A 25691-nucleotide genomic window follows, 5' to 3' on the forward strand; every position below is an offset into this window, starting at 1 on the left:
TTGCAATTTTTTTGGATAAAAATACAGATTGAATAAGAAAAAAGTTAAAAAAACCCCTTTAAGTTTAAAATCATATTGGTAAGTTCGGAGCACATCACAATCTCCCGTGTCGGGGAAATGCATTACCGGTACTAATTGTGAAATTTTCAACTTGTCGTCGTCGTGAACTTCTTTTATTCTTGTTGTTCTACTGCTGTTGTATTTTTTTCTACGGCACGACTCTCGCCAAGCACACATTACCGTACTTAGCGGAAACTTGTTCTACATTTTTCCTCGGGGCACGAAGTTACAGGCATAATCGTGACAAAAACACAGTATTTTTTTATCAGTCATACAAAGTTTGTTTGGCAGACAATCAGCATTTTCTGTGTGATTTTACCTATCCTATATCCACCAAATACAGTACCAGGGCTTTAAATGCTAAAAACATTTCGCCTGTAAAATCTTGGGTCTACTTATAATAAAAACAAGTCTCTGCGATAAAGTTTTTATTATATTTACTGTCATATTTAGCTGAACTAAGACTACCAATCTTTTTGCGTGTGTCGATTGGTTGGTAACAGATATAATTCTAGATCTGGGTGGGGGTAACCCGCCCCTATTGCACATTGGCCTAGTGTTGTGATTTGGCTTTCACTTTTGAACAAATTTTTATCGAATGGTTATTAATTTTAGTTTCTTTAAATATATATTTTTTATAATTTAATTTTTTCTCGCGGGCCAGAATAATTTGCTTCTCGTGCCAAATTATGCCCGCGGGCCGCCTAATAAGAACCAGGGGCCTATACCTTTCATGACATCATAAAGCTCATTGTTGTATGAGCTGGGCCTACTCAGTGAATGGATGGTGTTGAGTGGTGTACGTCAAGAGGCAGAAAGGTGTGGGAGGGATTCGAACTCTTCGATTCATTACTTATCTCGATTACCATCTTTCTATAAAATTTAATCGACCAGTCCTCTGTTCTTACTGAGAACGCGTTCCCAAGCATATTGACGCGCTGAAAAAACATAATTTCTATCGCTCGACTTGTTCCGAGCGCCACCAAGAGATTAATAGTTTTACTGGGCGAAAATAGGCCTATAATTAATTAGAGCGTGAGAAGTGAGCTTTATTATAACATCAATATAAGTATTTTTGGCTTCTTTAAGTTGATGGTTAGGCAAAAAAAGTTGTGTTGCTAAGCTTTACCAACCCAATAGAAAAATTCATGCACCAGAAAATAAGGTGCGTTAAGAAAAGCTAACAATTTTCCCAAAAGCTTCTCCTAACCATGGAGGTACTAACTTGGGATCCATTTGTGCCCATTATGGTTTTTATCTACATGGTGTGCCCGAATTAATTGAGAAAGCTCTAAATTTCATCTGGTTGTCCTTAAAGATATTGGTATCATAATGATAATCAACACATAAAAACGTATGTTAGTATTGGTTGATTATAAAGGAAATTATACCAATACCGTAAAACCTTGAATAGACATAATTCGAGAAGAAACCCTTCTTGAATTGAAGCCCCCTCTGTGGTTAGGAAAGAAGCCCATCTCGAAAAGCCCAAGGGCTTCTTTTCAAGATAACATGGGCTTCTATTCGAGGCTACTTAAAGTCATACAGTAATTAAAAACTAATTTTGTTTTTTTTAACAGGATTTCATCGTTGAAGAATGTTTACTGTGTGCCTATTGTTTTATAGTAGTAATTCCCAAAATTTACAGCATTAATTTTGAAAAGAAGACCTACTCTTTACTTTGCAAGCCCATCTCGAAAAGAAGCCCATCCAAAGGTGGCCAAAAAAAAACAAAAAAACCCAGGGCTTCTATTCAAGGTTATACAGTATGAATTGTGAGGCCTACTGCAAACTTTTCAAAATTACCTACAGCAGAGTTACAAAAACTTTGGGTTACGAAATGCTCACACCACCATGTATGCAGATGGAGACAAATAAAACTTGTTAGAAACCAAAATTAGACAAAAGACAATTATTCAACCTTTTAATGACCTCTGAAGATGCACCAGAAATTGAACATGGAAGAGTGCGACTGATTCTCTTCTTGAGAAACAGAAGATGAAATTCTGAAATTCTCGATTAGGCAACTGCCTCGAATCCTCTTCAGCCAAAACAATGTGAAATTGTAGGAGATATTTATAGAATACTAGTCTAATTAAACCTTTGAATGGTATTTAAAAAATTCAGTTTAAAGTAAGAATGTGTAATTTGTGAGATTTTATATATTTCTTTACAAAAAAAAAAAAACCACACAAAATTCAACAATCCATTCAATCCCACAAATTGTTAACCTTACTCATTGACTACATTTCGTGTATGATATGAAACTTTCATCATTATATTTATTGTTAATTGAAAAAAAAATCACCCAAATCATACAAATAAAATCAAATGGCAATCTGAAAATCTGATTCATTCACAAATGCTCCTACTACACATAAATATCTCAATAAACTTGGAAATCAACTAACATTTTGTCTTACACTTCCCTGAAATTGCTTTTTCAAGAATTACAGATTTTCATAAAAAGCATCCAAAATCATCATTACAATTACAAATTCATTAAAACCATGTACAGTGAAAATTTTAGGATGGAAATGGTACGATCCTTAGTATACGTTGTTCTTAGAAGAGATGGCAAACAATGAAACAATACAAAGAACCAAATACAATAACCAACATCTTCAACCAACATGACAGTAAGCAGTTATAGAGTATACTAAACTAAAGCCTTTATTTTGTATACTAATAAGCATTTTCAATTACTCTTCACTAGTACGGTTGATTGATATATTGCTACGTTTTTAGCAGAATGAATTCTTTAATGTCTATTTAGAATCTTTACTACACATCATCAAATTGAAATAATAAAAGCAAACAAATACTGGCATATCTATTTGCACTTACATCTCCAAGTTCCATGAACAAGCAACAAATTAATTGAATTCTATTGATTTACTTAGTTTAATCTACATGTTATAAAGTATATATATTTTTTAGGGCAGTAAGCTATAATGAATTTAGCTAGGACAATGAAAACAAAATAAGGCACTTATATACAAGCAAAATTCTACCTAATTCATTGGAATTGGTATTTGTACATACATATTTCTACTCACTAACTGCTGTACATAAATACATCAACAAACAAATATGCAATTTAAACTATTGTTTTGAAATAAATTTTTGATGGTGTATTTCTGTCATTCAAATTGTATTTTTTTGCAGTACTTACAGTGCAGTTATATAAAAATTATTCTCTAAAATGCTATTATATAAATGTAACATAATTTAGTATAAAATGAGCTGATTTTATCAAATGTCAGTAAAAACGCCCATATGTACCCCATGAAGAGTGCCTTTGGATTTAAATTGCAACAAAACCAGCAATAACGTAAGTTTAAAAAGAAAAGAACATATAAATACATAAGTTTGTCCACCTCGTCTAAAAATGGGTGAAAACGAAGTTTGCAGGAGCAGGTTCAACATGTAAGCTAGATTATCTGCGAAAGACACTGCAAAATGTACACTTCCGAACTCTATCATTTTGTTTTAAATACACCCAAAACATAAGGTAATAAATATTACTTGAAACACGGTAATACTTGTTTCAAAAGAATAGAATAACATCAACAGACAAAATGATATGACAAAAAAGCCTTAATACAGATCTCTTTGTATAAACATCACAAAGTACACAGAAATACAAAAATCGATTTGGAAAGTTGATACAAATCTTTCGCATAATTTGGTTAAGACCAACACAGACAACTACAATCAGCATATAACCTAAAATATGTCTCACAACTTCATAAAATGATCACCAGAATAATAATATCATTTATTTTAATATTCCTAAATCAAGACACAACTTTCTATATATAGAGAGATAAAGGAAAGAAATCTACAATAAATCTTATGGTTACATTAGTATCAAGGTACTGTAAATCACATTTTTTACACTCAAAAACGTGTATTCATAGATTTTGAATCAGAAATAATGCCTTTACCTTTAAACATGGTAATTGGCAACCAGTTATATTTGATGTCTCACCATGCAATACTGGATCGTTGCTACACTGGGCAGCTTACAGTTAGCAACCTGATTGGCAGAGGGCATACGACAGCACCTTTACAACCAACTGCCAATGCAAAATTAGCAGTGGAGTAGCAATCAAGAATTGGAAGTTGGAACCACCAAAGCTGTCAGCATATCTTCATGAACATCACAAAAACAGAAAACTAAAAGGGGAGGGGGAAGGGAGTATAGGGAGGGAGGGATATTACTCTCTATGCCAATCATATTGATCTGAAACCAGGTCAAATTGTTCAGCTACAAAATCAATATCCTCTTTATGTTTTGTTCCATTTTTTTTTTTTATTATTTAAACATTTTTCTTCAAAAAAATCACACCAACGCAAGGAGACTCGCCAGGTTTGACTGGGTGGAGGTTTGGAACAGTTAAGATTTACTGGAAATCTGTTCATTACTTCTTTTTCTGTGTTCCTTTTGGTGGTGTGACAGGCCTTCCTGAATTCAGTCCTCCATACTGATATTTTGCTTTCTTTTCTGATGGTTTCAAAATCTGTAACAAAATGGAACAATAAATAGTTTAATAAGTATTCAAAAATAGTAACAAAGGAATCTACACAAGAGCCAGGCAGAATAGTAGAAAGACCAGGGTTAAATATACTGTAGAAGGATCTACACAAGAGAAGGCAGAATAGTAGAAAGACCAGGGTTAAATATACTGTAGAAGGATCTACACAAGAGAAGGCAGAATAGTCAGGGTTAAATATACTGTAGAAGGATCTACACAAGAGAAGGCAGAATAGTAGAAAGACCAGGGTTAAATATACTGTAGAAGGATCTACACAAGAGAAGGCAAATAGATCTGCACACAAGATGGCTGAAGAAAACTGATCTGCACATTACGCATGGACATCGTTACTACAATTTTGGAGTGTCTGTGCCTATGCCAAACTTTCTTACTATATGCAAACACTTTTCTATTTTAAATTCTTGATCACTATATGAAGATATCCCAATATCGAAATTTGTATGTCTGATGCAATATTTCAGGTTTTATACGTTTTTGTGTCTTGTATGTCATTTCTATTCTGTGTATTATTATTGTTATTGATATTATTAATGTATGCAAAAACTCAGGGGACTCTTCCTCAATTACTTTAATAGCCAATCAGAAATCAACATACCTGGAAAGAACACATCAGCGATTCGTCAACGCTCATCATGCCACCTGCATTATCAAACTCACCACAGTAGTTAGGTGCAGAGAATAGTGTTACCAACTGCCGTTTTGCAAAGAATTCATACCCATCTTCAACCACCTACAATGAAAAAAAAATTTAACATTTAGGAAAAAATGTTTTACTACAAAATAAAAAACCTGAGACCAAATAGGCTTAGAAACAGATTTAGTAACAATATTAATAATAATAGTATAGATTTGTATAGCGCTTGTATCCATCAAACAGGATCCTCATTCATCACAAAATAAATCCTAAATTGCACCCACACATCCCCTTCTTATTTCACCCCACCACCCCCCACTTGTCTTTATGTCTATCACTGGTGGTGACACTTACTTGATGAGCTCTTGTTATAAGATCCAAGTCATGCCTGTTGAGGAATTTATTGACAATGTCCGCACCAAATGTGAATGATACACCACGGTCATTCTCTCCCCAACCTTGTACATCCTTGTCCGGATCTGACCATAGCAGGTCACACAACAAGCCTACAAGAAACAACACACAATTTATAATTACTCTATTCATTATGACATTAATCTTTTTTATTATAAAAAATTATATTTGATATTCTATGGAAGAAACTTCCAGCTTTCTCCAAATATAACTTAGAGGGAACTGAAATACAGTGACGTGGTATTGCAATGTACAGCACAGAGTATTTAATTGGGTATGGAACCAAAATGGCTGGTAATAGTCCTTCAAAGAATACTTGCAAGACGCTACAAGCAACAACATTATGGTTATTTACACTTTGAAACGGTTAATACTGCACCACCAAGAAATAACATTCCATAAAGAAAATACAAAACAACCATTAAAGGAATAATTTGAGAAAGTTTCATGAACATCTGAGATGGTCCCTACTGTTAGCTGATTTGAAATCTGTTGCAAGGTATGTTTAGCCATGGAGTAAGGAAGCGTACTTGCAGTATTATATAATGAGACAAAATTAAATGGAAAACAAATTTTTAAAATAAGATAATTTAACAAAATATTGAATTTGAATTATGGTTTAGTACAAGTTGGGTTTATTGTAAGTCAGGTGAACTTTAACCCCTGTCTGACTTTAACTGGGTGATTTTAGCATTAATTAAATATACCAGCTGTTAATGTGCTCCTTCAGATTAAAGAGCATGGCTTTCATAGTTAATTAACAGTTGAAGTGCTATCAAGTTGAAATTACATTCGTAGTGTATAATATTATTAATGGGTTTAGTAACTTTATACAGTTATTACACAAATAAAACCTGTACGATGATGGTATTCTAAACTAATGTTTAATATAATAGAAAATAATATGTACTACTGTACATTGCTAGCCAAATACTAGTATGGCATAGTATGGCATAGTGTGTGAATATTCATAAAATTGTTTTATTACAAAAAATTATAATTAATATTTTGCAAGACTTAATAGCAGGTAGTCTTATTCACTGTGAAGTGCTTTATTATTATTATTATTATTATTAATAAAAACCAAATTGTGAACATAGAAAATTCTTCATAAAGTAATTTTTGTTTTTTTTGCTTTTGGAGCAGGTCTTCACGATATTGAATCCGTACAGTAGTAGTAGCAACGGATCAGACCAATGTTAATTATTATTAGAATTTAAAATATTTTATATATATTTTATATAATTTTGATTTAAAAGAGCGACCTGCTTATCAACTTTAGTCCTAGATCGCACCAAGGAAAACTCATGAAAAAGATTTGTTTCCAGTGGGGTCCTTTTGGTGGTCATTTTGGCAGTAAACTGACAGCCAATCTCATGCTCTTTCCAGCGTGCTCTGCCATCTTGAACTTGCACTCAAGAATTGAATCAAGGAGCAAAAGTTTCAAAGGATTTTCACGGTTCAGCACACACGCAATGGCTACCACCAGTTTAGCTGACTGAGCTATGCTACTCTCTGTAGCAGGTGAAGTATGTGATTTTTCATGTTAATTAACAGGAAGAGTGATAGGTATAATATCTAATTTGTTACATAATTAAAAGATCATACACAGTGGAGGTTGCATAATCACAAGACTAGTTCCTAATTTGTGGCCAAGGTTACACAGTACAGTACTAATTAGCACCTCCCACTGGACTGTCAGCGGCACTAACTGTACTTTCAGCACCTCCTACCGCACCTTAAAAGTCCATGCACTATATATGTGGCAAAGACAAGCCAAACCAGTCACTCATCGCAAAAATTAATTTTAATTTTTAGAGTTATACAGTACAGTAGAATGAGAGCTATAAAATGGTGAAAATTCATTTAAATCTGACATTTCATTATGAAGTTACAAGAATTTAAACATACAGCTGTTTTAAGCACAATATTTGAGAAATCACCTTCAAAGTTTATGATTTCGGGTATTTCTCAGGCAGAAACCATCACCAAATTGTTAAAAATTGTTGTTTTAACATTGAAAATGGGGAAAATAACAGCATAGCATGATATATATGTTAGTTTAGTGCAATAAAATAGATTTTAAAAATGCTGACATTCCAGCATGTTTTGGCCATTATCTCTAAAACAGGATGATCTTGACAAAGAAACATGGTGAAATGTTCCATCGATTCTCCTTATGGAAACACACTGAAGAGGTTTCATCAAAACCAAGGATAAAGGACTGGCATAAAAAGTGAATTTTGACTTAACACCCAAGGGCCAAACCAAACGTTGATGCAGAATAGTTGCAGAATCTTCAACAATATGAAAGCGGCAACTTGTGACATGTGGGCCGCACAATGAAAAACTATGATGCATTTAAACAAACTTTGCCTTCAGCCTGTAAAATTACGCAAAGGAGACAGAATGCCCTCTGGTTCTCTTCACCTCCTTCACTAGTACTATTGCAACCCTGGTTTGAGCCTTAGTAGCGTTAAGTCATTTTTCATGGATGGACCGTGGGCCAGAGTAGGGGGTGTTAAATGGATTGGGATTACACACGAGGCCTATGATATTAAGCCTCGTTTGGGTAGGTCGCAACAACTCGAGCGGATCCACCATGGCCCATTATTTTTCTGAGTAGTGTACATACTGTAGATATGGCGCAACAGGGCGAGGGTTTGTAATCTCAGATTATCTTCTTGTTACAATTGTAAATACTGTACATTGTTTTATCCTAAATTGTTAAATATGTACCAATTTCTATGTTACATCATATGGTTGTATCCAGTAATTATTTTTATAGGTGTACAGTTATTTTTATCATGCCAAATGATTTTTTCAAAAATAAATATTTTAAGTTCAATGTTTCTAAATTGTCATTTTATTATATTATAGAACAATTTTTTAAATGCAATTCAGGTTTTACGGTAAATGAAATACAGTATAGATTTTTTATATATTGAAATTGAACAAAAAATTATAATAATGTAGCATGATAATCTGAAGCCATGTCTTAAACTAAGATATACATTCAAGTTGATATAGCTGTGGAGCATTATAGTTGGCAACAATCTTGATAATGGAGCCTACTACTAGCATGCAAGATGTCATCCCTGGCAAGAATGGTACAGTCCATTTATGGCAATCCCTTGCTGTACCACGTCAGATTTGAACAAACCATAATTGACAAAGCAGGTGGAACCAGGCAAAGGTCAGATGTGGGGGGAATAACGGTCATTATTGCTACAGACCTTCTACTCAGTAATTCTTAATTAATTAGAAGGTACCTAGGATGCACTGGGCGGGAGATGTTGTTGGGTGAGGAGACTGCAAACATGCAATGAGTACTTGATATCATGCTGGGTAAGAAATCAACGCTGACAGAAAGCATCTTTGCACATCGTATATTTAATAAGTCAAGTATGCAAGATAAGCTTAACATCCTGATAAGGTTTTATTATATACGTGTACATAAAAAAACTCAATGGAGAATACACCACAATGAAATTTACAGTAAAACCTAGGATAATCTTACAAAAAAGATCCCATTTTATAATCTGGTAAAAAGGAAATTAAATTAAATCATTGATTTTAAAAGGATTAAATATGTAAGTCCTAATAAGACAGGGGTTAAAATATTCAGTTTTAATACTGACTAGAAACATTTTACTTCAAACCCTTAAATTAAATGGACAAGTCAATTTTAAGGGATGTTGCAGGGTTTAAGAAATAACAAACATAAATTTTGCTCTTGTTATTTGACAGCAATAAGATTTCAAATATTTTGTTCTAATTATTAATTGAAAGTTTAATTAAATACACAAATCTAAAAAAAAAATTGACTATTTGATTTAATTTATTATTTCAAAACAGATAAATCTTTAAAATACGAATAATAAATATAAATAAAATTATAATAATATTATTAATTATATTATATTAAAATTATTATGCAAAATGATTTACCCGTTTCAGGTACATCTGTAGGCCTCATTATTCTTCGTATTTGTTCCATTGATTGCAAATCTGGCGACAAGCCTAGAAGGAAAAAGACAATTATTGTGGAATAATACTAATTCAATGAGCATATATAAATATTATGGAGACACACAATTTGTAAACAAGGCATTTGGACAAATACAATCCTTCTTCTCATATTCATTGACACAAAACCTATACAGTAGGTCTAAATACAGTAATACTGTAAATAGTACATAACGACCTAGTTGGTACAATGTACAGGGGTTGGGATATGCCAATTCTCGATCTGGTTTATGTGACTACCTTAGCAGTGGCGGTTTAAAGGGGGAGGGGGCCTAGCAGGCTTGGGGCTGAGGTGGTCATTACCTTCTACCTGTGAAAGTCCCTCACTGGGACATTTCAAATTCGTGGATCCACCACTGCCGTGGACATTTGATTTCAGCAAAACAATTGATATCAGTTATTAAAAATATACAATCATCAAAGAAAACGGTCTCATTTATGAGAGAATTTTGCTGGCTCAGGCATCATGCCGATTTCTAGGACATTTGGGCCACTTGCTACATTATATACTTTAGATCCATGCACTGTGCTACACTAACAATATATTATAAAATTTTCTATCAAACTATTAATCTATGCATAACATTAACAATATGTCTGCTTAGATATTGATACTGACTCTGTAAAATGAGAGCATTTTTCTGGAAAAAAAATCACCTTCAACTCAATTATTTTCAATGTTAAGAACTATAATCAATTATCATTTCATATTATAATTATCATTTTAAAATGATCATTGAATACAATATAATCTATGTCCTATTTATCTAATTCAATGTAAATTAATAAAAATAATAAGTAGCTTTATAAAAAGCACATACACAAATTAATTTTTTTAATGGTTATTCAGAACTTTTGTGGTTCTACTTTGACAGTATAAACAATATTTTAATCAGAAAGAATTTACAGCAGATGTAAAGAAAAGCATGAGAAACACTCAACACTGCCTTCCTATGCTTCACCAGTTATGTGCCTGACTCACAAAGGAGGAAAGCTTTCAAGTTTTCTTTACATTCTGGTCAGAGTAAATAAAAGTACAATAGATATTAACAATTTAAAAAAAGGGACAATGGTTTATGGTTAAGTGAATGGTCACATAACTCAAGGGGCAGTTGTTCTTCATATTCATAAACACTGACTAATAATTTACATATACTTTTATGTACAGTTTAACAATGTACATGAAAAATAGTACAATAGGCTACATACAGCATTCAATACAAAATTAACGATGTACTATTATACCAATAACTGATAGTAGTAGTACACAAATAACTATGTAATATCGCAATAACATGATCATTTCAGCATCTAAATTTTCCTATCTGAGAACAGGATTGCTACAGAAAGCTGCATTATTGACTGTAGGTGATTATTGCCTACTGATATGTAATTATTGTTTGTTGCTATGCAATTATTTGCTACATTAGTGCCTCAGTGTTATACTGTAACAGGAATTGAACCTAGGTCCCTGGAACTGGAATGCAAGCATCCTAAAGCACCAAGCTATTTAATGCATGAATGCATCAGTGCCACTGTGCCTACAGTACTTCAGTATGTGTGTCCTCAGCTGATAGGGACAGCTGTATTGGGCTGCATCAACATGATACCAAACCTTACAATATTTCATTAAGTGTATGGTGGTATTCTTAACCAAGTACTTATTCCTACATATTTGGAATCTAATTTACCCATGAAATCCTTTCATATCTATTATTCTGAAACTCAAAGAATGTATTTCCTTATAACAATTAACCTAATTACATCCTTGATTCACCCCCTAACATCATGTGGCTACCATAGCCTATTCTATATGAAAAAATGATATTAAAGACTGCAAACAATGACTTCAAATGCACATTTCCATCCACCTACCAAACCAAATAGCATATAAGGTACATCAAGTCTAAATCTAATGTAATTTTCAAGAGTGTACAACAGCACATTTTTTTTTTCTGTGATGTCTCTCCCACCCTGAAAAGAGTACATAATATAATGATTATTTTCATTTTATGATTGTTGTTTTCATTTGTAATGTGAGTATGTTTGAGTTATTTAAAAATTGTTAACATTTTAAATGCAATCACTAAATGTTAGCTATGTCAACTAGTATCTTATTTTTGGTTTAATGTGGCCTTTATTCACATACAAAAATTGACTACCACATTTATTATTAGAACCACAATCTTATGACACTTGAGCAGAGTAAAGCAATATCGAAAGTTTGTGTCATTTTAACTGATACTTATTGTTGTTGACTTATGAATCAGTCTTATCTGCAGCCAAACTTCCTCTCCTTCAGACAAAGAGGAAGGATCTTCTTCAAAGGAAAATGTTTGTTCATAACAGTTTCTATGCATTCATCATTATCATTCCTTAATATGCACAAACCTCGTATGAGTACAGCATATTCGCACAGTGTTGGGGGTCAATTATGTTCACTTGAGAAAATTAACGGATGTGTATTCAGTAGAACTATAGTTTTTGAATAAAAGTTGTTATATGTGTGGAATATGCCATAAAATATGGCATTAGGATTTGATGGAATTAAATCAATCTATAGCAATCAATGTCTGGTAACCTGTTTTCCTGAGCCCCTCGAAATTCACAGAAATTTAACAATTATATGCTAGGCCAAGCTACACAATATTTTTTGTAATAGTCGCTGCCCTTTACCCTACTATAATTATCTGACTACATTATTTATGAGTTCTTTTCATCTGTGATGAACTCTTCCTTCACGCTTATGTGAATTGTGTTGACTTTTGACCTAATACTATTTATTTTTTTTGTGTTTAATACGTCCTAATTGTGATCCAGGGCAGATTGTAAACATTGCAATATGATCTTTGGACACGATTATAATTTGCTATAGCTTTTTTTGCTTTTAAATACAGTAAAAATAAATAAATATAAATAAAATATGATGAAGGTTTACAAACACAAAATAAAATGTTATTGACTACAAGAACCAACTTTCAGTCTTAAAATTTATTGAGTGAGGCAGTGTTTTCTTTGTCAATATACTGTATCCTGATATAATATAAATTCTGATACAAAAATAGAAAGGCCATAATACTGTATACAGTATATTACTCTCTTTGTGTACATGGAAAATAAAAAGCATATCAATGGAAATCATGTCATAATTTATACACCACCACAAAAGTAAAAAAAAAAAATTAAAATTGGGGTTAGCATTGTTAAGGTTTTTGCAATCTAAGTATTTGCAAGCATGGCCTGACTAACATTTATGTTAATGTAAAAAGGGTTGAACGTTTTAGCATGACATTAAAGTAATTCCATTACATGAAGATACTGTTGCACTGATTTATAAGTTTCTGTGCTCCAGTATTTCAATACAAAATGGAGGTAGATTCTGACATTAATATTCTGTGTGACTTCATAATTATTTTCAGGCATATGCTTAGTGAAATGAAACATACAAACATTTTTTTCCTGTGATTTAGCCTCATAACACTCTAACCGCCATGGTTTGAAAAAATAGTATTAGCCACCACCAGAATTTTTAGCAAATTTTAACACTTTTCCGAAGCTTGTTGGGAGTGCGGATGTGATCAGGTTGACATGTAATGAATTCTACAAGAACTACAAACATTTTAGCTTTACAATGGTACCAAACACTTTATTTTAATCACAATCTCTGACATCGAAATTAAAATGACTCACTTTTGGAGATTTACGTGATTTCTCACAATGAATCGCGATTTCGTGAAAGTAAAGCAATACCGCTCTAGACTAATGTAAACAAATAGTGAAATACTTACGGTCCAGACTGAATATAGTGTTTAAATTGTTAGTACATGTCGGTAATTACCTCATCTATCGGATTCCGTACAAAAACCGGAAACACAGAGATCTCTGTGTTTGGCGGTTAAGCATTGCGTTACCAAATTGGCGGGCAGAGTATTACTAGTACACATGTATATACTGCACTCGGAAATTCAACACGCATAAGCTCACACATGCAAATACACACAGCAAGTTGTCGTCACAATCTTGAAATAGGCCAAGATGATAGGGGAATGATTTATAGTACTGTATTAATTACTGTTTTCAACACACTGATGTACAATCAGTGATCATGGTTAAATTAACATCTCATAATAACTAATAACAATTAATAACATAATTTATTAATTAATAATAACATAAAATATTCCCATAATTCATATCATAAAGATGTTAAGCACTTATTTTGCATAATTAATATTAAAATTTTTGATAGGAAACATTAAGTGCCTACTTTAGAGTACTGTAGTACAAGATATGCGCATAAACACCGGTACCCCCTAATATAATTTAAATAAATAATTAATATTTTGTTTGCTGGTTTAGCTAAGCCTTAGTTATTATTAACAACAATGAATTAATAAATTATTGATTAATAACATCAAATATTCCTTTATTTCATATCATAAAGATGTTAAGCACATATTTTGCATAATTTTAAATAATAAAATTTTTATATTATTATTACAATAATTGATAGGAAATATTAGGTGCCAACAGGTATGCGCATAAATACTGGTATACCATAATAATAAATAATAATTAAAATTATCTCCTCAAAGCAAACAATTATCTGGGTCTAATTCACTGAAATATGCTTATCCTGTACAACAGAAGTCGATTCTAAAAATAGATTCACAGAGCTGCAGTTTGCATGGTTTTTGCTTTTTGTACTATCGATAATTCTTAGTATCAATATCAACTTCTCTAATCAAATTCTGATAAATGTATGTAAATTTTATAAATGTTGTACTGTAGCTAATTGATTCAAATGTATGAATTTGAATAATTATATTATTGTATAGAAGGAATCCTAATAAAAATCAATTTGGTCACTTTGTTGAAAAATATCAAAATCAATATCTTAAAAGACAAAATTCAAGTATACGCCGGGCAGTGGCATACCTAAGTTGATATGAGGCGAATGTTAACTATTTGAGCGTACGCCCCCAAGTCCCCCTTAGATATGTCACTGATGCCGAGTTGAACCTCTCCTTATGTTAATGTTCCTCTGTTGTAAAGGGGAGAATAAATAAATCATATTGTATGTATGTATGTATGTCTGATTAGACTATTACTTTTGAGTTTGACAAGCATCTGATATAGTGTATGCTAGGCTTTAGGCTATGCTATTGCTAATGTAACAGGTCAATGAGATCAACCATATCTCATACTAAATCAAAAGTATTCTATTTTGAGTTTGCCGGTTAAGCAAATACGAAGTACTAGTTTATGTTGCATCAAATTACGCATTTTGGTTTCTAGCATTATGCAAAGACAGCTACAATAGCAACGTGCCAATCACTACCCTTTTCCTGATCAATGCACTAGTAACAGGTTATTACATAAGACTGGACATTCTATCATTTACTTGCTTTAATACTCACTTTTACGGTACTTATTTGAAATGCCCTACTTTGAATATATGTCCCCTTCCTTCCTGAATATTAATTAATTTTTACATAGTTGAAAATATTTATCTGGTTTGTAAATTTGATGTGAGAAACTTACTGTTAAGTAAAGGTCAAGTTAATTAGTTTTTTAAAACACAAAATTTCTCACATAATTATTTTTTCCCCAGATTATTATTCTTCAAAAAATAATTAAACAAAGCAAATACCATTCTTAATACAATTCTACTACCATTTCTTTATTCTCAGACCAGAGTATAAATAATATCTAACCTGGTTCTTATATAGTTATTACAATAACACTAATGTGTATTATGTTCAGTGAAAAGAAATGGGCATTGATTTATGTGTATTATTACCTATTTAACAAAACCAAAATAAATGTCTTCCTCAAGTGTACACATTTTAAGTGAGTCATGTTTAGGTGGGCTAAACCTATCCCTGTGAACACAAAATTAAGTCAAGTAGACTGGGAAAAGCCTACTGCCTTGAAAATAATACGGAGTCAGCTAAGCTCTAGCACTACCTTGAACATTAATTGCATCAAGTTTTGGGGTGGATTCGCAAAAAAGACTAGGATCCATACTAGGATGTTAAATTTTAACGCAAATTATTTCTCAATTTTTCAAAATTTGTAATTTGAGCAATAGTATAGAATATAGAATATTTATTTTAAGACCCTGATGTTAAAAAGGGTGGAAGATTAGTATTTACATAGTACCTGTAAGTAAAAATATTTGACCTTCTAATTACACAATAGACATAATTTCTATTCATGCGTCATTTCCTTGTGAATGACAGTTAAAATCTAAAGCATGGGAAAATGTTCTGATGTAAATTTTTCTGTATGCAGTTTAATTTTTAAATCAGGAAAATCTATTAAACAATATTACTAGCTCATTATGATAGAGAAGAAGCAAGTTATAAAATTCTAATGAGAAAATTTAAGGATCAGGATAAAATTATTTAGGAATTGTAATTATTTCAATTTTAATAATTAGTAACTGGAAATTCCTTTATAGATGTACATAGTTTTGATACAAATAAAATAAATTCCTAATCTTGAGTGTGTTCCTAGACTAAATTTTGAATTCATTTCCAGGGAATGTTTGCATTATATATTCATATCATTATGGCTACATACTGTAGGCTTAATTGTATTGAAATAGATGTCATATAAAATCAGTCAAATTGTATATTTCTTTGTTAGCACTTCAATGGCATTATTGTAACTAACTATCTAAAACTTGTATTCACGCCATTCAAATCAATAAAACCATGTACAAAACATGGAGGCAAAAAAATGAAGCTGATATTGTTGTCAATGCTAGAATACACCTAAAAGTATCCTTTTGCCTTTTACAGTAAGTGTACTAGCATTATGTCAAAGGTCATATGAAAATTGACTCATATAAAAATTTATTTGTTTGTTTTTATTTAATTTGACACACAACACATGCACCAATGATTGCCAATATCAAATATATCACTGTCATACTTCTAGTGTGAATCCCTTTCACAAGACGAACATACACACACAATGCTTTACAGTACACGCACTAAATCTCAATATGAGGCTTATGGAGTTGGGTTGTTTTAGTCTTCCTCCAACACTGACATGAATTGAGCATAGAGCAATGGGATTGAAAGGCAAGCATCATCTTAACCACCAAGATATTCAACTCAACTCCAAAATGTAATTTTTATTTGCTTAAATGATACTGATGTTTTCTTAGCTTTTTGTCTGTAAAAAGTATGGAAAAATGAAATTCTTTCAATCTGTTTCTCGCTAGAAGCAGTGACTAAAAAAATCCAAGTCAGGACAGATTTACTCATTGGAATGTTACCCACGGACAATGTAAAACCTTCAATTTTGAAGTCCAATGCGACTGCAGCTTAAGAAATTGATGATTGATGATGATTACATTTCTGGTCTCACTAAATACATAACCTGCTAAATAAATTAAACATGGTAAAAAACATAGTCAGACACTTACCTCCATGACAGCAGAAAATCTTCTCATCTACTATGGCTGCAATAGGCAGGCAGTTAAAACAGTCGGTAAAAGTCTTCCACAATTTAATGTTGTATCGTCGCTTACCTGCATATAAAAGAATAGTCTAATTGAATTTCTGTTCTTGATAGAAGCAATAACTTTGTAATAAGGTTAGGAAGCAGCTATGCTCTACAACCAATTTTTCAAGTACCGTATTTATTGGAATAAATGCAATGCTGTGAATAACACCCCTTCGATTAAATTCCTCTTCTAGAGCCTTATTTGGACTAAACGTCTCCCTCGAATAAATGCCCTGAGGCATTTTATTTTTCCTTGAACAGAACGCTCCCTAAATGACTGTAAACAACGTAATTGAGGCAAAATCATTCTTAAAACCTTCTATTAATGTTCTACTCGAGTAGGATTAAATTTTTTCAAACCTGATTGGGATCAATAAGTCTTTATGATTCCGATATAACACATTTTAATGGCAATTTATGTGTTGTAGTTACGGGCGTTAATTTGAGTATACACGTACTGTATCCACTTAACAAATTAACACCTCCCGTCAAATAAACGTCCCCTCAAAAACCCACCCAACAATAAACAACCCGGGACGTATATTCAAATAAATACGGTACATAATTAATAAAGAAACCACTTACATTCATCATAAAATCCATAAATTCTGTTGATGCTGGCGCACTCATGGTTGCCACGAAGGAGGAAGAAGTTTTCTGGATACTTTATTTTATACGCCAAGAGGAGGCATATAGTTTCGAGAGATTGCTTTCCCCTGTCCACATAGTCCCCCATAAACAAGTAATTTGAATCTGGGGGAAAACCACCATACTCAAATAACCTGAGCAAATCTGTAAATTGTCCATGAATGTCACCTGTAAAAGAAATATGTAAATTTATCATTTTTAATCAAATTTAAAGTGAAGATTCAAGGAAAATATGGGCTCCTGGTTCAATAAATTTTATAAAATTATGGTGCATGTATATTAAAGTACAGGAATAATTTTGAAGAGCTATTTTTTATGGCTGAACTATCCCTCGCTTCTTTTTAGGTAAAAGTAAAAAAATACATCAATTCCAAAACGTGGCTTGTTCCCCAGGTCAAAATCAATATTTGAATATATAAAAAACAATCTGGAATAAACCAGGTCCTCGGATTCCTTTAGGGGGTTCCTATCAGAGCAGTGATGGTGTAAGATTGGGGAGGTGGACATAGGTGAGGGGCTGGGCCATTGTCGGAAAGGTGACACGAATGCTTGCTGTGCAAGTGCTACAGCATCAAAAGTACTTTGAAATTGATTCACCAGGCCCGTAGCCAGGTTCATCCAAGATGGGGTTTTCTGGGCGTGAGGTCCACAGTCGAAGCCCCGGTGGGGTCGGTGAAACCCCCAAAGCAAGAGAATTTTTGTGCTTTATGGGTCTAAATAATGCTTATAAAAGCAGATATGTTTGAAAATGTCTGTGTCTGGTGGGTCTGCAGCGCATTAGTTGGTTTGGAGGACTTATTTGAGAAATTTAAAGAGGGCGTTTGCCGGAAAAGAGGGGGGTTTGCTAGAAAAGGGGGGTTTTCCCGAACCATTAAAAACCCCCTGGATACGGGCCTGTTCACTGTATGTGAATGCAAGTACTGTAGGCTCTACTACCTTGAACTACGGTAATTATTGGTTTGTCAACCTATAAATTTCAAATATTTCAACACATTTCATATAAAATCAAGAGTCAACATAACATCTCTGATTATGGAAATTCAGTGACAGCGTTAAGTCAAAATTGTGTAAGAAATTTCAATATAAAACAGATAATTTACTACATTTAAATGGTTCAGAGAGATACGGCCTGGATGCTACTTTGCATGAGGAAGTGTAAAAATGTGATTTTTAAAGAACCGTAAAATATCCTGATGCATAAAACCTGACTCTACTGAACTACATGTGACCTACAGTATTGTAAGGAGAGTAAACGATCATTCATACAATTACAAACTTATTCAATTGCTATTATTCACCTGCATTAACTATACAGTTCATCAACTGGTGTATGAATATGTACTCAATATTATATTATGTAAAAGCGATAAACATTATTTTAAAAATTACATTTGATGTTTATACCTAACTAAAAGCGTCACCACTAATAAAGTAGTTTTATACAAAATGAAATAAAATTACCTCTTAAAATTCACAAAATTTTGTTAAAATTAATTCTTAATATTTGACATAGTACACAGGGACTTAGTTTTCTATTATAAAAAAATGCATTATTATAGCACCTAAAAGCAATTTATATTATTCCAAAAATTGAATTTGATGTTTATACCCAACTACTATTGGAGCGTCACCACTAACTACCTGTACATAAGAAAATCACATCTTAAAATTTACACACATACTTTTGTTAAAAATACTGTAACTCATTAACATTTTCCACTAGCATATAGGAACCTGGTTTTCTTAAATTAAAAAAAAATTACATTATTAAAGCACTTAAATATTAATATAAAAAAAACATAAAATTAAAGAGTATTACATTAACTGACTTTGTGGGACATGAAATATTAATAATTATATAATATTAATATATCATTGGTGTCATCTTACATTCTAGTTTCCAGCTTAAAGAGGTGACCAATATATAAACTTATATTATAATAATATTCCTTCATCATAATCAAAGAATAGTAACCTGTTTAATACAAGCCAGATGATAACTCAAGAATGCTAAGAATGTAGACCAGCATGCACTGGGGCATAAGGCCTGATACTGGAGATTCAGTCATTCATCTAATAGAGATGGGTAAATACAAAAGTGTGCAGTGTATTGCTGATATAAGGACCTCTTATATCCACAGCTGAGTAATACTGTGTATGTTATTTAATGTTCAGCATCATATGAACATGAAACTAGAAAATATTAAATTTTGGAATGTAGGCCTACGGTAATACTGTATGGGCAGTCAAAACCTACAGAGTATAATATATAAAGCCTATTTTTCTTTTACTGGATTTGTTTGTATGCATTTGTGGGGAAAACAGATTATAATAGGTGATTAGTTGCTCGTCTTCTAACACTATTATCTTGGGTTCCAATCCAGCAGGCACCAGGACACCTAATAAAATTACTGCTAAGAACAACTTCACTGTCTACTGTAAGTCTCATAATAATAACATTATTTTATGTGGTAAATCGCTGTTTGAGGAAAATGGTTTTTTTTTTTAAGTTTTTAAAAATTCATCACAAAATGTTTCCGACTATATAAAACACACACAGAAAATGGAATAATACCAAATTATAAACTCTTAAAATTTCCCCGTCATTAAATAATTTTTGCTCTTATCTTACTTTTTTTTTTCTTTTCTTATTTTTAGGTTTAACAGACTTGGTAACCATTCTTTTATAACTAGTACTGGTACTGTAGCTCTTCGGCCCTATATATTTTTGACCGATTTTACTTCATTTGTTAGGAATAAATTGAATCACATGATGTAACTTTGAATTTCAGTTTTCTATTAAATTTTAATGTCATATTGAATCAATTACAATACTAGTATGTCCACATGACTATACAGTAACATAAGAAATGCACTTTGATTTTGACACTAATGCAGCCTCTGTATCAGAATCATAGTACAGTAGATCTCTTGCTAGTTATCATCACCTTCCAACAATATTTTAAAAGATGTTTTAAGTGTTAAACTATAAATCAAATATAATATGTTGACTCAAGATATGTGCTGAAACTGCAGTATGTGCACTTGAAACAAATCCAGCATTGGCGGCTTTGGTGGCATGTTCGTTAAGTAGTCAAATGGTAATTTATCTTGGTTTGACAATTTTATTAATGCTCAATTTTACAGCTTACATAGGTAAAGTAAAATATTTAAAATGTGAATTGCAGACTTACTAACATTGCAGCAATACAAAATTGGAATGAAAATCAAATTCAATACAGAACATGAAGAAATTAATAAAACTGACAGTGTGATTTTTAAAGATTTTAAATTAATTCATTATTTAAACAATGTACTAAATTATATTTTTATATACTGTATACAAATGTTGTTTTGATATTTGTATTACTGTACTAGTCTTTTCATATTCTTTGTATTTTATTAACTAATTTGGCTATTAATCAATAGATTTAATATTATACTTTTTAAACTTCTATAAACATCACTTAAAATAGCTTAATTATATATTTATATATACAAATGTTGTTTTGATATTTGTATTACTGTACTAGTCTTTTAATATTCTTTGTATTTTATTAAATAATTTGGCTATTAATCGATAGATTCAATATTATACTTTTTAAAATTCTATAAACACCACTTAAAATAGCTTAATTCTATATTTAAAAATAATTTCTAAATAGTACACATAGTCACTAAATACCTAAACTATAGTCCAAACAGTTCCTTGCCTATATTATTTCCATCAATGTTAAACACAACTGTGATATATAGGAGGTTCCCCTTCCTTGAGCCATTGCTTGCTCATGTACAACTGTATTGGAACTAGTCACCTCAATGATGATGATAGATATTTGAAGTTCAAATTATATTTGTAATGACAGCAAATGAGATGCTCTACATGTACAAACACTTCACATGCATACTCCTCATGCTACAGTCTACAGGTAGGCCTATTCATATTGCCAGCCATGGCAAACATAAATAGTGTTCAAAAGTGAACATGTAACTATCTCAAACTGAAATCAGTGGCACATCCAGGAATCTGAAATACAAACATTTACCATTCATACAGTAAGAGTCATCAGTGATTACCAAAGAAGATACTGTAGACTATATTACTGTATGACAATACAATATCACATCACAGTAAACATTTTTGGAGAAAGGATTAAAAAAGAAAATTAAAATCATAAAATATTAATAATATTAAATAAATTTACTGTAAATAATATTAATTCTTCAATAAAAATAATTTAAAATTTAATAATCAACAGTCCTTGTTCTGTATGATGATAAAAAAGGTTTACCATACAGGCATATTATGGTATGCCATTGAGAAACATTATCCAATTAGCCAGTAACAGAGACCAACAGATGCAAAACGGTCAGAACACCTGTGATTTATAGTTTATTACATCATAATATTGATTATCAGTACCTGAGTATTTAATTACAAAATATCATGTTTTTAGTTCTGCTTACACTGCAGTAATTAGTTGACTTTAATTGTCATTTTTTAAAAGTATAAGTACTACTAATAAAATTAATATAATTATTATGAATAAAATGACGAGCCATACTACTGTAATCTAATACATAAAATGGTAAGTAAAAAGTAGGAAAGTGCTACTTTTTGTTATCTTACCTTTTTATAAATATTATAATAAGTCTGCTAATGATTAGTAAATTCCTGAATGGGCCACTCACAAAATAAGGTTTAAGTCAAGGGTAAATATAAAAATGGGTAGGAGGAGGGGGGCCTATATGCAACTTTATTTTATGTTATGTTTCCAGTGTCTATTAAAACGATGTCATCATCAACTGAAACCACGACAATATCACTTGATTTGAAATCACTTTTGACAGTTCACCCTTTAAAAACATGAATCCTAAGGAATGAAATTTGTTGAACATCTGTATACACATGACAAGGCCCATCGTTCCCTGCATGTGCGTGGTTCTTGCCATGCCGTGGTTGCGAATGTTTATTTTAATTAATCAACCTACTGTTTCAATACGAGATGATTTGAAAATATATTGTACTAATTATCATTCCTTATGTTCTCATTTTAATTAATGTTACACTAATCATTTCAACACATAAAAGTGATGATTATATCACTGATAAGCTATTGTAATTAATCCAATTAGATAGTACTGTACTTTATACCAGTTGTATAGGCACAGTTAAATTTTTCTTTTATTATTATTTTGAAGATCTTAGGGTCGAATATGAACAGTTTTTATGTGAGTAATCAATAATTCACAAGCTTAAAGCAATATCCAAGTACTAAACACAACCATTGCATTAATATGTAAAATTCAATAGGACAGGAAGTATGTTTCCAACATTCTAAATCTTATAAACCACCAACAGGAATTCATGTCAAGTTATTAATCTTTATTCCTGTTCACATCAAGAAAATCCTAATACTTGATTATACGCAATACATAAAAGAACAACTAAAAATCAATGAAGGTTCTCACCACAACTGAACATTTAGTATATCAATTAAAAAATATTCATAACAATAATGATACTTTTTAAATTATTTATTTATCTTTTTTCCCCTCATTAATACTTGATTCAGTAAATACCCACTATTCTCCCAAAGGCCCTAGTTTTGCTTTTTTAACCACAAAATCTCATAAAAAAAGAGAGAGTGTAGAGATGCTTTGGTTATGAGAAAAATAAATTCCTGTCACAGGATTTTAACCAGGACCCTAGAAATAGAAGGCAAGCATCTTAACTACCAAGCTGTTCAACTGATAAGACTTTCATAGGAACATACCACTTGCATTTCATTCTTTACTTACCACATATTTTAAGCGGCGCTTCTAATTCTAGTAAGATTGGTTGACTAAGAAAGATTTCCCTTGATTTCACACATAATCCTCTTACTTCTGCTTCTGATAATTGCACTTGTTTGCCTGGTTTACAACCCCGAGCTGTGATTGAAAACAAATTGAAAAGTTTAAAACTGTGTTTAACTAAAACCAAACATTCAATAATAAATTATTATATCCATGGTATTAAAATGCTTTTTTAAAATCATTGTAACAACAGTAAAATATGCATAATAATATAAACAAGACAGATTCTATATCCAGTGACAGTATGAAACTAAACACTATTAATGTGATGCCTCCTTGGCAATTACCGATCCAGATTTGATTTTTCATGAACTAAATAATTTCCAGTGACAAAATAAGATTGCAAACATTCAGTTTTCTTTATTTTATAGATTTCTTAAAATACAAAATCCTTAAAATGGTCTGCCAGCCAATGTTGGAGTGTATATGAAGAATGTTTTTAAAAATGGAAAACGTGTTCAAAATTCTTAAGAATACAAGGTTTTAAAAATTGAAGGCTGCCGCCAACATAAGGATTATGGAACAAACAACTATCAACTCCAATCAGTTTACAGATATAATTTTTCTACAAATACTTTATATAATATTTCCTGCTTTTTTACTTACTTTCTAAAAGCCTCAATGTATTTTACAGCACAGAAAAAAAAATCTGAATTGATATTCAGAGAAAAAATGAAAATTAATATGTAAATCATGTTGCAATTCACTTGGGCATTCTTTTATAAGTGATACTAATGATTTATTATTTGTCAGAAACCTTGTTCACCTTTTGACAACCTGTAGTTTAAAATTAATTACATAGGATACTGCCAAATATCATCAGTAAAGTAATTTCAATAATTAAACAAAGCATAAATATTAGGCCTAGCACAACCACTACATACAAGCTTATCCCCCCACCCCTTACACCTCCCTAGGTTGTAATATGTAGGCTTTTAAGCATCTAGCCACACCTAGCCTAGCCACCTGTGACACACTCACTCATTCAATTCATTTACTGTGTAAGCTAGCCTAGGCCATAACAAGGCTAGGCCTAGCACCTTTCAACACAGATTATTACTATCAAATAGCATTCATTGTCGCCAACCACACAATTTATTGAAATCAAAGCTAAGAAACATTATCAAAGTTCAATAGACCAAGCATAGGCCTAGGCCTACGCCTAAATGTTGTAAACATCTCCGTCGGCGCAACCAATGGGAAGTGCCGAAAACACTATTTCAGCTATCCTGTCATCGCCAAGGAAGTAAGGCCTAGGGCCTACGCCCTCGAAAGTTAGAATGAAAGAAAATGCATAAAACACTACATTTTCTCTAAAATAATCATAATATTAGGTAAGAATGTAACTTTACTATCTCAAGTACCAAATTAACGTTAAAAAAATGTCAACAGTAAGTATAAATTACCTTCTAAAAGTTGTGTAATAATTGCATCTACGTTCAGATCGCCCTCCGCCATGGTGAGTAACCCTGACGTCATTACCCCGCCAGCAGATACCATATTTGGGTAGAGCGCCGCCAACTAGGGACTAGTTGAGGGAGCTTAGAGTTGAGGCGGAAGATCATTGAACTTTCCCCATACCTCGAAGTTTATACTTCTGCAAGCAGCAACTACAATGGCTGTTGTTATAATAATTATTGATATGAGAAGTATACTTTAAAAAAAAATTAAAGTTGTCCCAACCAGGTTTCGAACCCGAGCCTTTGGCAGACGACAAACTTCGCCATTGAGGTTTGTTCAATTATACCAACAATACGAGGTTAATCAAAACCCTCAAATCAAAAATTGATTTTGATTATACTGTTTGTTCAGTAGGCCTACGGTTTAAGCTGATGAAGAGAGCAGGAACTCTTAAAATATTCGTATAATAAATTTTTTATATCCTGAAATGTCAAGCGTGTTCATCTTTATTTTGATTAACCTCGTATTGTTTTATAGTATTATACGTGCACCCATCATTACGA

The 25691-nt window shown here is 32.0% G+C and overlaps 1 protein-coding gene across 1 annotated transcript; it reads right to left on the minus strand.

Annotated features, from left to right (window-relative positions):
- Positions 1-1957: 1957 nt before the first annotated feature.
- LOC117107727 (serine/threonine-protein phosphatase PP1-beta catalytic subunit) lies at positions 1958-25207 on the minus strand. Its single transcript, XM_033249469.1, has 8 exons — positions 25134-25207; positions 23671-23802; positions 17806-18036; positions 17141-17245; positions 9622-9693; positions 5611-5762; positions 5218-5352; positions 1958-4586 (listed from the first exon to the last, which is right to left on the minus strand). The coding sequence occupies exons 1-8, from the start codon at positions 25204-25206 to the stop codon at positions 4488-4490; spliced, it is 999 nt and encodes a 332-aa protein (XP_033105360.1). The 5' UTR covers position 25207; the 3' UTR covers positions 1958-4487.
- Between the last annotated feature and the right edge of the window lie 484 nt (positions 25208-25691).

The sequence above is a fragment of the Anneissia japonica genome, unplaced genomic scaffold (assembly GCF_011630105.1).
Source record: "Anneissia japonica isolate Jap-2015-1 unplaced genomic scaffold, ASM1163010v1 scaffold287871_len1641731_cov197, whole genome shotgun sequence".
Taxonomy (NCBI): domain Eukaryota; kingdom Metazoa; phylum Echinodermata; class Crinoidea; order Comatulida; family Comatulidae; genus Anneissia; species Anneissia japonica.

Excerpts from the sequence above, each read along its gene's own strand:
- LOC117107727 (XM_033249469.1), bottom strand. The coding sequence starts at position 25,206 with ATGACGTCAGGGTTACTCACCATGGCGGAGGGCGATCTGAACGTAGAT. Across the intron at positions 18,037-23,670 it reads AGCGCCGCTTAAAATATGTG|GTGACATTCATGGACAATTT; the intron begins GTAAGTAAAGAA and ends TTTCTTTTACAG. Across the intron at positions 5,763-9,621 it reads TACAGATGTACCTGAAACGG|GCTTGTTGTGTGACCTGCTA; the intron begins GTAAATCATTTT and ends TGTTTCTTGTAG.